This window comes from Corvus moneduloides, chromosome Z, assembly GCF_009650955.1.
Source record: "Corvus moneduloides isolate bCorMon1 chromosome Z, bCorMon1.pri, whole genome shotgun sequence".
Classification (NCBI taxonomy): domain Eukaryota; kingdom Metazoa; phylum Chordata; class Aves; order Passeriformes; family Corvidae; genus Corvus; species Corvus moneduloides.
The window spans coordinates 22,873,915-22,889,973 of record NC_045511.1 but is presented as its reverse complement, the minus strand read 5'-3'; the positions used below and the strand labels follow the sequence as shown (position 1 = coordinate 22,889,973).

Here is a 16,059-nt window from a genome sequence, read left to right as displayed (position 1 = left end):
GCACTTTTTCCCGGCTCGCACCGTGCCCGCCGCGGAAGGATACGGCTCCGGGGCGCCGCACTGCGGTCGCGCTACCGCAGCTCACCGAAACCTCCGATGCTCCCCGATCAACCTCCCGCAGCGAGCGCGCGGGGCTGTGATTGGCAGCCCATCCAACCAATGAGTGCCGCGACCTCGACCAGCCTCCCTTCCCCTCACGCCTGTTTCTTCCACGCCCCTTCCCTTATCGCTTTTTTTTTTACGCTGCGGGCATTCCATTGGTGATTTTAACTGCCAATCAAAGACTTGGACCAATTGCCGCCCGGCTCCTTAAAGAGAGGATAAGCGAGGCCAATGGGCGACTTCTCCGCCCAGCGGCGGGGGCGGGGCGGCGTGGGGGGCGGGCCCTCAGAGGAGGTAACGCTGAGGGAAGAGGCGGCGGCCGCACAGCACTCGGGGAGACGGAGGAGGAGAAGGAAGGGGAGAGGAGGAAGAAGAAGAGGAAGGAGCGGTGGCTCTTGGCGGATCCTGGTGGCTCCCGGTAGGTGCTAGTGGGTGCCGGGTCCGGGTCCCTGCTCCACGGGCAGGGTCGCCCCGCTGGCGCTGCGCGGGCCGTGGGGAACCGTCCGGGCCTGGTCCTGGCGGGGCCGGGGGCGCCTCCCTACGCCCTCGTCCCTTTTGTTGTGCTGGGACCCGAGCTGGGTTACCCCGCTCCCGCCGGCATAACCCCCGGGCTGGGGTGGGAGGGCCGCGCTGTGCCGCCCGTGTGTATGTGTGGGTGAGGGGAGGGGGGAATAAAGAAGTTGTGCTGCTCCTTCTTCTCTCCCCCGCTCCTTCTCTCCGTTCCCGGTGTGTTCTCCTTGCAGGGATCTGCAGAATATTTCGAGCTGGAAGGGACCCGCGAGGATCATCGCGTCCAGCTCTTAGCCCTGCACAGGACACCCCCATGTGCCTCCTGGACGTGCAGTCAGGGTTAGGTGTGCCAAACTCCGTGGAGTTCTGGAGGAGAAAGTTAGGAGCAATGTGGGGTGAGGAGTTGTGTTTGGAGCTAGGAGTTTGCGTTTGGGATTGCGAGGCTTCTCCTTAGCCTTTTGTCTGTCCCCTCTCCTTGTCTGCAGAGCCGCGGGTGTAAAATACACACAGCCCGCCTGAGATAGGACTTGAGATTACTGGTTTTGTTCACGCCTTTAATGCTGCAGCAACCTGTGTGTTGTCAGAGGGCACGGTTAGGTGGGATACTGGGAGAAATTCCTCCCTGTGACGGTGGTGAGGCACTGAAACAGGTTGCCCAGAGAAGCTGTGGCTGCTCCCTCCATCCCTGGGTGTTGTTTGTAAACAAACATAACCTGGTTGGTGTCTCATCTGTCTCGATAAGTGCACGGGGCAAGTTGTGTCGTGATAAGGGCAAGTAGTTGGTGTTGTTGCTGTAGAGTTGTGGAGTTCCTGTTTGTAGTTTGGTTTTTTTTCATTTTGTAGAGAGTCGAGGGGAAGAGAAGTGCAATACAGCGTGGTCTTTTAGTCTTCACTCTGCGGAAATAAAAGAAGGAAAAAAAGTGTGTGAATGAGTGAAGAGCTCTTGTGATGATTGTGGAGAGCTGTTGAACAGCTGGGATTCAGGCTGCAGGCTGGTCTTGTCTTTTTGGTTGTCCATCACAGTTTCTGACTGAAAAGAACCCAACATGTGTGTTGTGCTTTTTTCAAATGCTTTGCGAGCAGGATAACATTAGGGAAAATTTTACTTACTGGGCTTACCAAAACAAGTGTCCCCGAAAAACTGCAACCTCTGTGTATTGTGTGTGGAGCTCATGCTATCACAGTCCACAGGCATAAACGAGTTAGATTCCATGGGTAGCAAGAGGTTTATAATAACAGTGTGTTAGGAGACCGCAGGTAACAGCAGGATTGTCTTTTCTGAAGTGTTCTCTCTTAGCCCGGAGAGCAGTACTTTCAGGCTGATTCATGACATTATTTCTGTGGGGGCTGGACTCTGTAGCGCGGGACTGATTAGTCCTTGCTCTGTTCTCTAGGCTGGAGAAGAAACACCCTCTGGTTGAGGTGAGAGGCCAGCAGAGCGAGGTTGCTTGTTTAGCTTTTCTCGTGCTTTGTCAAGGTGTTGGCGTGTGAGCAGGTTGTTTGTGTGCTTGTTCTGAGGCGCAGCTTTCAAATTTCTAATGTTTACAAGCTCCAGCGAATTCGAGGGGGATGAGAATGTGAGTAAAGGAGGTGTTTGCGAAGTCCCTTCCCCCCTTTGCTTAGCACTATCATGATGAAAGATAACATTAGTTACAAATGCCTTTAAGAAGGGGAAGGGGAGGGTCTTTTTTAAGGTGGCTTCTACTTAAAGATGAGTCTGAGCACATATTGAACATCATACTGGGATGTTGAGAAGAGTAACCTGGCAGCTGATTGTTGTTCTGCAGTTGTGTGGGTCAGATACACCAACAGTCACCAAAATGAGTGTAAGTGTTTGAAGATCCAGTTTTCTTTATTGAAGAGGCTGGACGTGCGTGATAGAGTCTTGGAGAAGAACTCATCCGCTTTCCTGAGGTTCTGTTTAACGGTAAAAGAAACAGCACAGTTGAAAAAAATGAGGTTAAAAAATTGGTCTCTGAACTGTTCTCTTGTTTTCTTCTACCCAGCAGCTACATTCACCAAAAAAATCAAATATGCTGGAATTGCACAGCAAATCTCCAAATGAAAGGCTGTCCCTGGGTCCTCCTCCATCTTCCTGTTCCACTTGATCTTTCAGAAGTCTTGAGCACCAGTTGATATAATTGAGTTTATTGGAGCTCAGAAAACCTCCCTGCTACTGAGAACAACTTTAAAAAACAAACCTTGTTTCCATCTCTCTAATCCCTTTCCCACAAAAGTACTGGGAGAACAGGCTTTGTAGTAGGTTCTGGGTAACAATGAATCTGAGCTCTGCTTGAGACTGAAGCAAATTCCTAAGTTTTGTTTGTATAAAGAACAGTACGCAAAGTTTTAATTATTATAAAAAGTATTCCAGAGTTTTTAAATGTATTCAATGCTGCCTTAATGGTTGTGCATGTAAATGCCCTGTAATTGAAAGCATCCATTTATGGGCCTGACTTGCTAAGTGAGCTGTAAATTCTGCTTTTCAGATTGGATTTAATGACTTTTATCATAAAGCCATAAACTGGTTGTGAACTGTGCCGAGAGGCAAACAATACCTAAGCTTACTTTGCCAAAATATTTGTAATTGTTGATTTGTTAAACTGAATTGCTGCAGGTCATGCGATGGGATTAGGTTTTTGTAATAGAATGGAGAGTATGGGCAGCCCTGTGCTCAATACTCTCTGGGCTAGAAGAAATTGGCTACTGCAGAAAACCTTCCTAAACATTCCTCTCCACTTCCAGTAACAGAAGCTCCGATGCAAACAGCAAGCCTTCATTCCAGATGACTTTTTACTCTGATTATGTGTTTGACAGCTACTGTGCGAATTAAGACAAAGCAGAGACTGCAAGAGAGCAGCTTCTGGGTCTCCCATCAGCTTAGTCTGGGGCTTGAGTTTGGTTTAAAACACTGGAGCATAAGAGTTTAACATCAGATACATAGCACAGTGGAACCCTGCTTATCAAGGGGGTGGGGGGATGGCTTGTTTGTAGTAACACTAGGCCTGTATTGAAAGCGAACTCATGTTAACTAATTGTTAAATGCTAAGCTATAAACTGAAACAGGTACCTAGGTAACTGATAGCAGTTCTGTGAATATTCCTGTCAAATTTAGCCCAGGAGTATTTATTTTCTAAAATAATGAAGCTGACACTTGCCTGTTGCACATAGAAAATTTTAGTCAAAATTAATGAGGTGAGAAGGGCTAAAGTACTGTGGTTTGGAGTGCTTATTCACTGCTTTTCTGGGGCTGTTAATGTCCTTTGAGTTTTAAGAAGCAGTACTCTGATATTCTTCGTAATACTAAATAAGTGGAAGAATTTTGCATCTTTGTAGAGACAGGTGGATTGGCCAACTGCAGTTGTGGTAATTTTCCTCTTCTGCAATTCTAAGAGAGTTGCTAAAATACATTGGTCCCTCCAGTAGTTTAATCAAAGGTCAGTAAAATTAACAACTCTTCCTTCTCGTGTCTCCTGTTGCAGGCAATTTTTGTGTGCTGTGAATTCATGTGTTAGATGGAGTGCTAATTTTTTAATAGCAATACACCTTTTCATTACTGCATTTGGCTGCAATTTGAGGTAGCTGTTAGTAATTGAAGAAAAATCCACCTTCCCAAGCTTTTTTAAGATCATGATCATGCTTATTTAATTTAGTATATGAGAAATTTGAGTTTTTTCATTTGATTCATAAATGAACTTCGTGGAGTGAGCAAGAGGGAAAGAATACACTGTCATAATAGGTGAGTAATTATGTTTTCAATGAATACAGTTATGTCGAGTTTCAAGATGCATTGCAATACTAGAGCATGGTAAACTTAATGTGTAAATAGAGTCTCTGTAGAGGCATGTTTCAATTTATCACTCTAAAGCTGGCCCAGAGGAGGAAATCCCTTTGCTCCTCCTGCCCTCCAAGATCACAAGCATCATGCCTTGAACTTCATCAGCCTGTGTCAAAACAGAACCTTGGTCTTGCCCCTCAGAGCTCTGGTCTCTGAGCTGAGCTGGCCAGAGCTCCTTGGGAGGGGAACTCCTCAGAGCCACCCCCCTTACTGGCTAATTGGCTGAAAACCTAAATGAGTCTGAGGACATTACTCAGTAGGGGCTGATCTCCCCTTTCCTCAAAGAAAAAACCAAAACAAACCCTACCACCCAAACCCCAGTAAGGGAATACTGTCCTACTCTGACCTGAGTATGAGGAGGTAAGAATGAGCACCATATCGCTTTTTTTTGGTGATTGTTCTTCCAGAAAGGTATCACAAAACCAGGTATCCATTATTCATTTGTAGGAAATGAAATAATTGGGCCTTTTGGAATCCTGAAAAGCAGTTTTTGGAGGAGTGGTGGGTGCAGAAGACTTGTCTATTCCACCAAGTGATTTAAGCTAGAGTGTGTTCTGTCTAAAATGGAAGAGACTGACTTTTGATTTTAGTTCGAAGTTCATACTGAATGCAGGTGCATGTTGTGCACTTGGTGAAATTGATAAAGAATCTTCTCCAGCTTCCAGGATTAATGAAAAAATCATTGCCTTTAAAAAAATCTCAAAAATGGGACTAAAATAGGGAGGAAATAAGCTTGTAGACTTTCTCTCAAATACCACAAATTATTTTCCTCGATCTTCTTTCCTTGGGAGCTTAACTTCTGTCCTCTTTATTCCAGAAGAGCTCTTAAAAATGAGATTTCTGTAAGCCAGAATACTTCTAGTAAAACCAGGAGAGATCAGATTTCTTTATTTCAAGTTTAAGATGAATAAGCAGACTGATATGAAATATGTTGCATAAGGCTTTAGAATAAATTAGCCAGAAATCACTTGATATTTTTGGTAGCACCAGTGTGTTTATAGTATGTTCCAGACACTCAGGAAAGGAAAATTTCCCTTGAAGACTTTAGTCTGCTAGCGTGCTGCCCTTAAGGTTTTCTTCATCTTTTATGCTTAGTTATTGCTGGGATCATGGGCTTAATATTTAATACTTGTTCCAGAGAACCACAGTAGAATGGAATAATAGCAGACATGACTCAAACTTTGACTTTAGAAGTTGCCAACTATGACAGTGTTTGACCAACTATAGAAACATGTGTGCATCAGGGAGCAGAGATATGCTGCGGGGGCAGAGATGAAACAAATACCACCAAAGTTAGGCAATTTGTAGCTTTTCCATTCTTAATCTGTTGGGAGTAACAGCACATGCTTTCTGTGTTCCAGCAATCTAAAGGAACTTTTGTACCTTTCTGGGTAACAGGGAGTACTCCCTGAGTATCCAAAGCTGCAGTTTGAAGACACAGTCCAGAGATGGACTTGGGATGGAAAGGGATGCAGTGGAAGTTTTCTGCTGTGGAACACACTGCTGACTTGGTACTACTAGTTCAACTACAGTTGAGCTTGGAAAGGGATCTTGAAAATCTCCCTACGGTTACCCACTGAGTCCCTGAATCTCAGTGTATTGTAGTGGATATTGGAGATAGTACAGAGGAAGGAAAAAAAGATCAGATTTGGCCCATGCCATTGCGCCTCAGTAAAGGAGAGCAAAAGGGAGATGGTGCAAAGAGTAAGTGATGGGGAAGCACCTCTGAGCTCCTTTTAAAAGCAAAGGCTGTGAGTATGCAGCTTTTTGAGGCGGTTGGCTGTAAACTACAAGAGAATCACAAAACATTTTAAGTAAGAGGGGACATTACATATTCAGCATGTATTTAATCTGAGGCCGTTTCAGCAATGTGGAAATGTTTTTTGCAGCATTGGTAAAAATTGTTTTCTGTGTGCGTTTCGGAGAAGAACATACTTTATTTTTTTTTTTAGCAGATAAAGAATGTGTACCAGGCAAAAATCTAGAGGAGCATTTTTGGCAAGAGGCAAGTGTCAGCAGCGGCAATGTATGCAATTATTGTTCTTTAGGAGATCAAAACTTCTGTTACTGTATCCATTTGAAGGTAGAAGGTATAATTGATGAATAGAAATGGGATGTGCTGATCAAAAATGAGCATTAACAGTGGCTCCTAAACCCGTTAGTATAAACAAAGTGTTTCTGGTACTCTCTGGGTGGGTACAGTTAGAACCCAGCACAGGTGTAGGGCTCCATATTTTTGTTTGAGCTCCTGACAGATGTTCGGCAGCAGACATACACACCCTGCCTTCTATCTCCAGTTTTTCATGAGGTGTAAATGTCTTTGTACTTTAATATGGCCAAAGGGATAAGTGCAAAGATAACCTTAGGCTGATACTTTTTTTTTCTATGGTCCTTAGATTAGTCCTTATGCAGTGTCTTCAAGTACTTGTAATTTAATTGAAGAAGTAAAGTTTTCATGCTTGGCATCTGTCCAGAGGAGCATCCCAAGCTGGGTGAGCTGTGTTCAGATAGTTTCTTTGTGACAAGAGGCTGAGAGCCCACTTATTTGAGGGAGGGACGTGATTTAAGTGTACAGAATCATGAAGCTTGCAGACCAGATGAGTATCAATGGTTCTTCAGCAAGGTGTGCAGTGGTAGAACAAGAGGGACTTTCTTAAACTAGGAAGGGAATAAATTAAATTACTAAAAGCAGTTCTTTTAACGGTGGACAGTTAAATACTAGTGCAGTCTGCCACAAGAGGTTGTGGAGGCATGTTCAAAAGGTGTTTCTAGTTGGGTTTGTGGACAGAAAGTCCATAAATTGCTGCTGATGGGAATAAGTAGCAATGTAGCCTTTAATTTTGTGTTGTAACAGTTTAAATTGCTGAAGCATTATGAGGAGAGTGGGCTACAGAAAACAGCCAGATTCACGTGCTTTCCTTGAGTAGCATGTCCTTTTGCCACCCTTGGAGCCATTGGAGCACTAGGCTGGGTGCGCCATTACTGCTTCTTTGTTGCAAAATGTGCATTTATCCGAATTGCTCGTAATTCAGTCCAGTCATGCCTTGCAGTTTGCACTGTCTTCTCTAGGCTTGGTGCAGAGTGCCTTTTTTTAATAAATTAAGCTGTCTGAAATACTCTCATGTGAGTACTCATCACAATTGGCTGAAGTATTAAGCTGAATGAAGTCCTGTCCTACTTGTGTCACATTCTCTCTGCTCACCCGTTGAAAGATACAGGGCCACTACTGGAATAACTTACTGAAATTCTTATTGATAACTCCTGGCAAATCCCTGACATGGCAAAACAATAGCTAGAAGGAAGAAGTTAGTTTAAGCCTCCCAGACTCCTTGTCTGCAGCTGTGATGTATGTTATGTTTTTGTTAAATAGCTGCTAATCTGCAAAAATCGTTGTTATAAAGGGCTGGCTCTTCAAATCTGTGCCTTGGTGTTTTGGGGTTTCTTACAGCTAATTTTCATGGAGGTAGCAGATCAGTTTGTGCTTTTTGACATCTTTTGCAGAAGATGGATGAGCAGCTAGATCTGTAAGGCAACTGTATAAAATTAAGTATGGTATCTGGAAACTTCTGATTAGTTAGGTCTGAGCCTACGGTGTTTTGTAAATGTGAAAAGAGATTTTTAAAAAAAAATTATTTTCCTCTGAGTATGTCAAAATAATGAGAGTTCAAATACAGAGAAAAACTGAAATGTATGGAATTTTGAAATGCTTTCCCGCTCTAAGACTTAAGTCACTCAATGTGCATTTGAAGCCAAAAGGCAAATCTTTGTTTAAAAAAAACAAAAAACCAAACCAGAATACAGAAAATTACGTATCATTCTTAAGGGAGAGAATACTGCAAAATTGAGTACCTCATCACAGGGAGTATTATAAAGCTGAAAAATTGGATAAAAGTATTGAGAATGTTTGGAGGGCCTGGAACAATAGGCTCTGAAAGAGGCTATTTACCACCTTGGTGGTAAATGAGACCTTTCTGAAGTCTGCGTTTTTTAAGGCTGACAGTCAAAGGAGTATTCTGTGGCACTGAAAGGTGTCAAATTTGAAACTAAAGGACAGGAAATACTCAGATAAGGATAAGAATTGGTGTGTGGATCAGCAATGATTGTGCTACTTGATTGCCTACATCTGTCAGCACTGAATTTAGTGTTCAGATATTACACCATCAATTGCTACTCTTTGAAACAGGATCTTGAAAGCCAAAGAGGTTGTCTCCTTTAGTTCAGTCTTTCTGAATTTCTTGTGTGTGCTTCTGAAGCACCCAATGTTGGCCTTGCTGAAAGGTTGAAGTCTTTTTATAAAGCTCACAGTGACTGCTGCTCTATGTTTTAGAAACCAAGTGTGCTTCTTCAACCAGTGGAGGCCATGCAAGCTTGCCTGTTTAATCTCTGGAGCTACTTGGTGTACTCATTAGGGGTCTAATGTGTCTCACTGCTGGACCCTCAAATGGTTCAGAACATGTCAGGCTGCTTAATTTGGCTTTGTTACCAAAATGATTGAATTTAAAGCACATTTGCAGCTATGCAGTCAACACTAGCACTTCAACTGAAGTCCAGGGCTAGAGTTCTCTTTCCACACTCCTGTAACTCATCTGACATCACCTGTAGTACATCAGTACCATGTGTGAGCAGCTTGTTAGCTTAAAAGAATTAACTTGGCAAAAAACCCACAAAATTGATCGGTTTTTACTCCAACCTGGCTGAATTTTTGTGGAAGACCATTAACAATGGTGCTGAGGTGGTGGTGCCACAGGAAAGAAAGGAAGCAGAAGTGGGCTTCCTGTGGCAAGAAGCTGTTGTGTTGGTTTGACTCCTTATGAAACTGTACCCTGAGTGTCCTTGTCAGTGTTTCATTAAAAATGTCTATTCAATTTATTTTTCTTGTTTGCTGTAGCCAGGCCTCCAATGCAATGCTTTTGCAGTCAGCAAAACCTGCAGTTGGAGTTACTGAGAACAATTTGGTAATAATGTAACGTTATTGGAAGAATGAAAGTTCTTCATAGTCTTGTGTGAAAATAAATGCTTTGACTTTTTAACAGGGTCTCTACTGACAAAAAAAGTGCAACAGTTTAAAACTGAGAGAGAGGGTTGATCTGGATTGGGTATAGGGAAGAGATTCTTGCCTCTGTGAGAGGTGAGGCCCTGGCAAAGGTTGCCCAGAGAAGTTGTGGCTGCCCCATCCCTGGAGCTGTTGCAGGCCAGGTTGAATGGAGCTCTGAGCAGCCTGGGATAGTGGAAGGTGTCCCTGCCCATGGCAGAGAGTGCAACAAGATGATTTTTAACAGTCCCCTCCCAAACCACTCGGTGATTCTGTGATTTAGGATGGAGTATTTGGAATGACTTGCATAAAATTATCAGTGTTGGTCTTGGTCCCTGTTAACTGGAACCTCTGTCTCCTTGACCCCAGAAAACTGCATTGCTTGGTTCAGTCATATTTTTGGATGGTCTGAGAAACTGGTTTATGGAAGTGTAATTTATTTGAAACTGAAATGTTATGCCTACTGAATGTTCTGTTTTGTGGAAGCTGCAAAGTTATGACTTAAAGTTACCTGTAGAATATAATCTAGTGTTTGTTGACTTGACCCTCACTGAAACTGCAAAAATGTGACAAGGCATAAATTAGCCATGAATGCTGTAGCCTGAATTACCTCGAATCACACTGTTGTGCAGGTGGGAGACTTCAGTAAGATGAAGTTGGTATATTTTGGATAGATATGGGGAGTGTGCCCGTACATGTTGGAGAGGCACGTAAGCTGCCTTCAAAGCTCAAATCAAGTAGCCTGAAGGTAGCACTAGCTTTTAGCGAAAACAAGGTATTTTCTGCTGACTGAACTAACTTACACAGCTTGGGAATATGGGAACTTTCTGGAGTTCAAATACCCATTTGTTGCCTGGCGATAGGATCATTTTAGACTTCAAAGCTATGCTTCCATCTGTAGGCCCATTAATGTCCTTGAGCAATTTCTAACAGCTGTCTGCTTGTTGATTTCAGGTATTTTATTTTAATACCTAAAACTGGTCTAATGGAAGCTGCAAAAGCAAGCTGCCTTTTTTCTAAGTGGCTATCATTTCTCTTTCAAATGATTTGAAGTGCATATTGCAGTGAATGCTAAACATAGCCCCAGTTTCAGCATCCCTTTTAATATTTCATTTTATATTAATATCCTGATCAGATAGTTATACTGAATGAAAGGCTATCAAAATTGAAAACAGACAGTTCTACTACGCTGGTGCCTGCAAACTAAGATTTTAACTATTCCTTTAATGAATTTTGAAAGACTTGATTTTAAGGGCTGCCAGTTGAGGGAATTCATTATCTGTAGGCCATTGAATTTTAGAGGGGAATAGGCTTATTACCAGACTTAGAGGGAATTTGAAATTGGTGTCCCCCATGGAACAAAAATTGGTAGTTATTTAAAACAGGACAAAATGAGAAAAGGTTTGCGAAATGGCTGGCTGTTGGAAGATTTCTGTCAAGCCATAATGACTAAATGACCTTCCAAACACAATTTTGCCTGCTCAATTAATTTGGAGATGGGCAGAACATGCATATATATGTGTGTAATTTGCCAGTCACTTGTGGAAAATATTAATAGATTACTTAAACCAGCTAGCCTAGGTGCAAAGCTAGACTCAAGTTACCTTCTGTATTTGCTGAAGTTTGCTTTAGTCAGGAAAGACTTGAGAAAAAATTAAATCTCTATTGCAACAGTAATCTTGGTCTGTGTTAGCTGTTGAAGAGTCTACAGCACACTTGATCTTTATTCATGAAGTACCTAACCGTGATACAGACTACTTCTGAGCTGTTTATCTGTGTTTTATTTTGGGATGCAGTGTCCTGTGACATTTGGCAGTGAAAGGTCCTAATGGAGATAGGTATTTGTTTCATGTGAAACCTCACTGCTAACGTGTCTCTTGTTTTTGTTTGTGTTTTTAGGCGTCAGACGGGAATCTCCATTTTATTGCTTGCTGAGTGCTCTGTCTGGTGAAAGTCATGTCGTCCATATTGCCATTCACTCCACCAGTTGTGAAGAGACTTCTGGGGTGGAAGAAATCCGCTGGTGGCACTGCAGGGGCTGGTGGTGGTGAGCAGAATGGTCAGGAGGAGAAGTGGTGTGAAAAAGCAGTGAAAAGCTTGGTCAAGAAGCTAAAGAAAACGGGACAGCTGGATGAGCTTGAGAAGGCAATTACCACTCAGAATTGCAATACAAAATGTGTGACAATACCAAGGTAAGTGCTGTTGTGTTTGAGATTGTTACAGACACTTAGGAAGTGACTAAATTGATGCTCATACCTCCTGTGGACAAATGACTAGAAAAACAGTTGCATGCTTTTGATTCTTTAAAATTATGTGAAACCTGTATTGGATTTATATAGTGCTTACTTATAACTGAGTCACATGCTTTGTGAAGTCACAATTTCTTTACATTTCAATTTTCATTGCTGTGTAGGTTCCTGTTTGTGTGTATTCTGGTGATGTTTAACACTGCTCTTAGTTCTTAGCACTGCCTTATGCTTTTATTTAATAACCCTGTCTATACTTGGGGAGGGGGGCATACTTGAGGCAACACTTTCACTTTAAAAAAAACCCAAAAGACTAGTTTTTCCTTGGTCAACACTTCAGTCATCTAATTATTTTCAGTTATATCTGCTAGTTTAAATTTTACAAGCTGCCTCCATTCCCCCTTTTGACGGGAAATTTTATCTTTGGAGGCAGGTTGTCTGAAGACCAGTTTATTTACTGTAATTATTGTTATCATTTAATGAAAACACTTTTGTTTAATAACTTGGGGTATTTCTAGAATTACTCTTCTGCTCCTGATACATATAAACATTTAGATGAACAACTTGCATTCTACCCCTTTGACTTTCCCAGCTTAATTCATAGCAACTGCTGTGCGAGAGCAAGGGTTATGTTTGTAAGTATAATGCAGTCTGCTCTTGATTCATGTTGCACTGAAATCCCACTGGGGTGCCAGGCAAGCTCATTGTGTGTGACAGAAGTATCAAATCACTTCACAGGTGTGGTTTTTCCCTGAGAAAGTTAGAGGATCTCACTTTTCCGGGCATTCGACACTAAAATTATTTATAGGGAAGAGGAACTACATCTGGTATATGAACTTCATTTCTGTATTAGCACATTCATCCCAGCTCCTTTTAAACTTCTTATTAATCATAGTGCAAACTAGATTTGACTGATGTCACTAATGATTCTGTATATCAAATGTGTTGTAGCTGTTATCTGATAATGGTTTCAGCATTCTGTTTCAGATTTGACACAGCTGTCTGGGAAGGTCATGAGTATGCCCTGAATGAATGACTACTTTAATTCTTTTTTTTTTTTTTTCTCTATTCTGTTCACCTTTTGTTTCTAATGCTGCCCTCTACTTGTATTTTCTTCCCTAGAATATACCCAAAATTTTCTGTCTTTCCCTTCTGCTTTTTTCCATTTGCCAGATGGAAACAATCAATTAAAAAACATTAGCACTTTTTTATCTTAGTGTATTATCAGCAGACTAAGATTGGAACCTGTAAGGTTATATATTTCGTGAGATGACTTTATGTATTTAGCAAGTCTTTACTGTGACTAAGATGAAGTGCTTAATTGGAAGGTGTTATATGACAGAAGTTAAACACACTTGATATAAAATGCGTATCTATGTTCTAGAGCTTTTGGATTTTCTAAAGCTCTCCTGCAGGGACACTGGAGCAGTAGATATTGCTACCTCAGAAGAACAGACGTCTACACTGAATTTTGTTAGAAGATACAAACAATATTCTAATACATCATTATTTTTGAGTAGACTCTAGTCTGCTGTGAGTATGCCTGCATAACCGTTTGTGCTAAAGTAGACATAATAAATAATTCTTTAAAATGGAATACAAATGTTCTGGGACCAGCAGTTCTTGCTGTTCTTTATCCTCGACTCAGCTGTAAAAAGGACTGGACCTTGATTTTACTCCTCCTGAGTACCCGAGGAGTTAAGCCAGAAAGAGTTTTTCAAGTGATGTTGGCTATTATACAGGGTTTACTTTTAAAATAAAAAATGGCTTTGGCATTAAGGGGCAGGGTGATATCAGGGTCACCAGCAGTGCCATACAGAAATTTTGAATTTCATAGCTGGGTTTTGTATTGTTGATACTACTTCACTTTGACAGCAGTAGTCTGGGTTCCCAAGAAATAACAAACATCAACTCAGTACTGTAATGACTTCTTGGAGATTCTGTTCTTGGATTTAGTAAGTTAATGAAACCACTGCTTGAGACCCACTTTAATGAATGTCTTAAAGATCTGCAGATCAGCAGGGATAAATAATAAAATGCTGAATTTGAAACTTTTTTCCTTACTAGTCAGCAGGAAGTTTGTGGTGCCAAGCTGCTGAGATGCAGTTCTGATGCGACAGCTGGGCTAGCTTTCCAAATGTTGTTCTGCTTGGGGAGGGTTTTTGTGTGTGTTGGTTTTTTAGCTAGCTTTAGTCTTACTTAGTAATGCTCTTTTATTTGCTGTAGATACTGACAACCGTTGTGGGATGCTTCTGTTTGCCACTGTTGCATTATTCCCTCAAGAAAACTTCCAGTTGCAATTTCCCAAGTTTCTGGTCCCCTCGGAGATTTCCAGAGAGTTTGATACAGTGTTTAACTCTAGTATACTTTTTCATCATTGAAACTTAAAGCATCTAAACTCCTACAGACTTTCTGCAAAACTGAGGAGCAGCTTGAACAAAAGTTGTGTTAAATCACCTACTCAGAAATCTGCATTTCTTACTGTGTGTTATCAATAATCACGTGAATCAGGTTTGTTCTGCTCCTGTGCTGTTTGTCAAGGTGACTGCACACTAAGGGAGTCTGATCCTGTGTGTACTACACAAAAGCTGCTCATGTGGTAATTAACACAACTTCTTAGGAGACTAATGGAGGTTCTGAGAAAGCAGAAACAAACAGATGGAGTGGGTGTTGGCATTGCACAGCAGGACTTCTTAGCTCTCCATAAGTGGGTCAGTAATCTAGAGCAGAGGCTAAATAAGTACAGAAGTCCTTTTGACACCAGCCCTCTAAGTAATTTGTAGTTATCTTGCTGAATCCTCCCAGCATTCTAATGGGATTCTAATCAAATAATCCCTATGTATTCTGAAACTAATGTTGGCACATGAGTTCACTTTTCTAGAATACATAATGAATTTGGTGGCATTTAAGAGCTTGTCTTCATGTTCTCCCTTGCAGTTTTGACATGGGCACAAGGTGCAGTCAGTGAAGAAACAGTGTGAGCATCCTTCTTCTGATGGAGCAGTTTCTTCCTTCTTAGCCTGGATTATTCTTTTGAATCATAGAATCTTAGAATAGTTTGAGTTGAAAGGAGCCTTAAAGACCATCTAGCTTCAACTGCTGCCATGGCCATGTGCAGGGGCATCTTCCACTAGACCTGGTTCCTCAAAACCCAGTCCATAAATGCTTTGTAACTAGTGACAGCTAAAATCCAAGCATTTAACGAACCAAACCATGCCGTGTAGTGAATAATCAACTGGCATATTGATAGTCTTATCTTCATTTAAAAAGTTGTTTCAGTGGTAACAGCGCAGAGAATTGGAATCCAAAGTACAGAAACACAACTAGTTTCAGCATCCCAATATTTTGGTGTGATAAGTTAAGTGGTTTTTCTGTCTTAAAAAGAGTAAAGATACGCTTCATGCTTTATTTTTGCTTCTTTTAAATGAGACCAAAAACCAGTTGCTTTGCTAAAATGCCTGGTAATGTACAACTAATAAAAGAATTTAGTTGGGTCAGGTTTGGAATAATGTTGACTGGACTGTTGTAGTTCCTATTTTTGCAAAATTGGAAATAAATTTTTAAAAAACAGCTAGAGGAAGGGAAGCACTGAATTTGGACAAATTTTTTTGACATTAACAGCAGTAGTTATATTACAGTTATTATGTATAGTTGTTTTTGGTACTGTATGTGGAACAGTAGTTAACAGTTGAATCCCAGCTTTACTTCCTGCAGAGGAGGTAAATTTTACTGCTGCTTTATATTAAATTGCATCACAAATGCAGAGCAATGTGGAATGTTGATGTAAAGCAATCTGACAGATTTTTGGCTGAAGTAAAGTTTTAAAACCCCAATTTTCTGAAATAGCAGCTTAGAGATGTTCTTCTGGGGTGCTGGTTCCATGCAGGTGCTTCAGAGTCTCAGGTGAAACGCAGCAGTTGCTTCCAGAGCAGAGCGAGGGCTAATACTCCTGTCAAGCTCTTGCTTTTCAGCCTGCTTTGCCATTAGAGTTTTAGTATTATCTGGTCTTACATGTGCTCTCTTTCTGTCATTTTTAACATGAGGAGAGCATCTCTGTGTTGTGGCTTTTAGAAGCTTATTTTTGCTTGCTTTTCTGCAGCTTCCCAATTTTGACTTCTAGAATGAGAGTAACAATATAGATGATTTATGGAATTCACAGTCCACAGTTAGATTTCTAGAGCACCTGCATTCTACTTCCAATATGAGTTGAATTTTGGTTTTTTGTACCATTCAGAATCAAAGAAAAAACCCTGCAATGGGTTCCATGGTTTTGGGAATGTGGAAGATTGTGAGGGAGTGTTGGGAATGTGAAGCAGACAGCTACAAATGAA

The 16,059-nt window shown here is 41.4% G+C and overlaps 1 protein-coding gene across 5 annotated transcripts in view; it reads left to right on the top strand.

Annotated features, from left to right (window-relative positions):
* The first annotated feature begins 386 nt into the window (after positions 1-386).
* SMAD2 (SMAD family member 2) overlaps positions 387-16,059 on the top strand; it is a 50,423-nt gene continuing 34,750 nt past the window's right edge. For 3 of the 5 annotated variants that reach the window (XM_032096202.1, XM_032096199.1, XM_032096197.1), the window contains exons 1-2: positions 388-520; positions 11,382-11,674. In XM_032096202.1, the coding sequence (XP_031952093.1) occupies positions 11,439-11,674 (236 nt within the window). In that variant the 5' untranslated portion in view covers positions 388-520; positions 11,382-11,438. Of the gene's footprint in view, positions 521-932; positions 957-11,381; positions 11,675-16,059 lie in introns of those variants that run through there. The other 2 variants (XM_032096201.1, XM_032096198.1) reach the window with 2 other exon arrangements.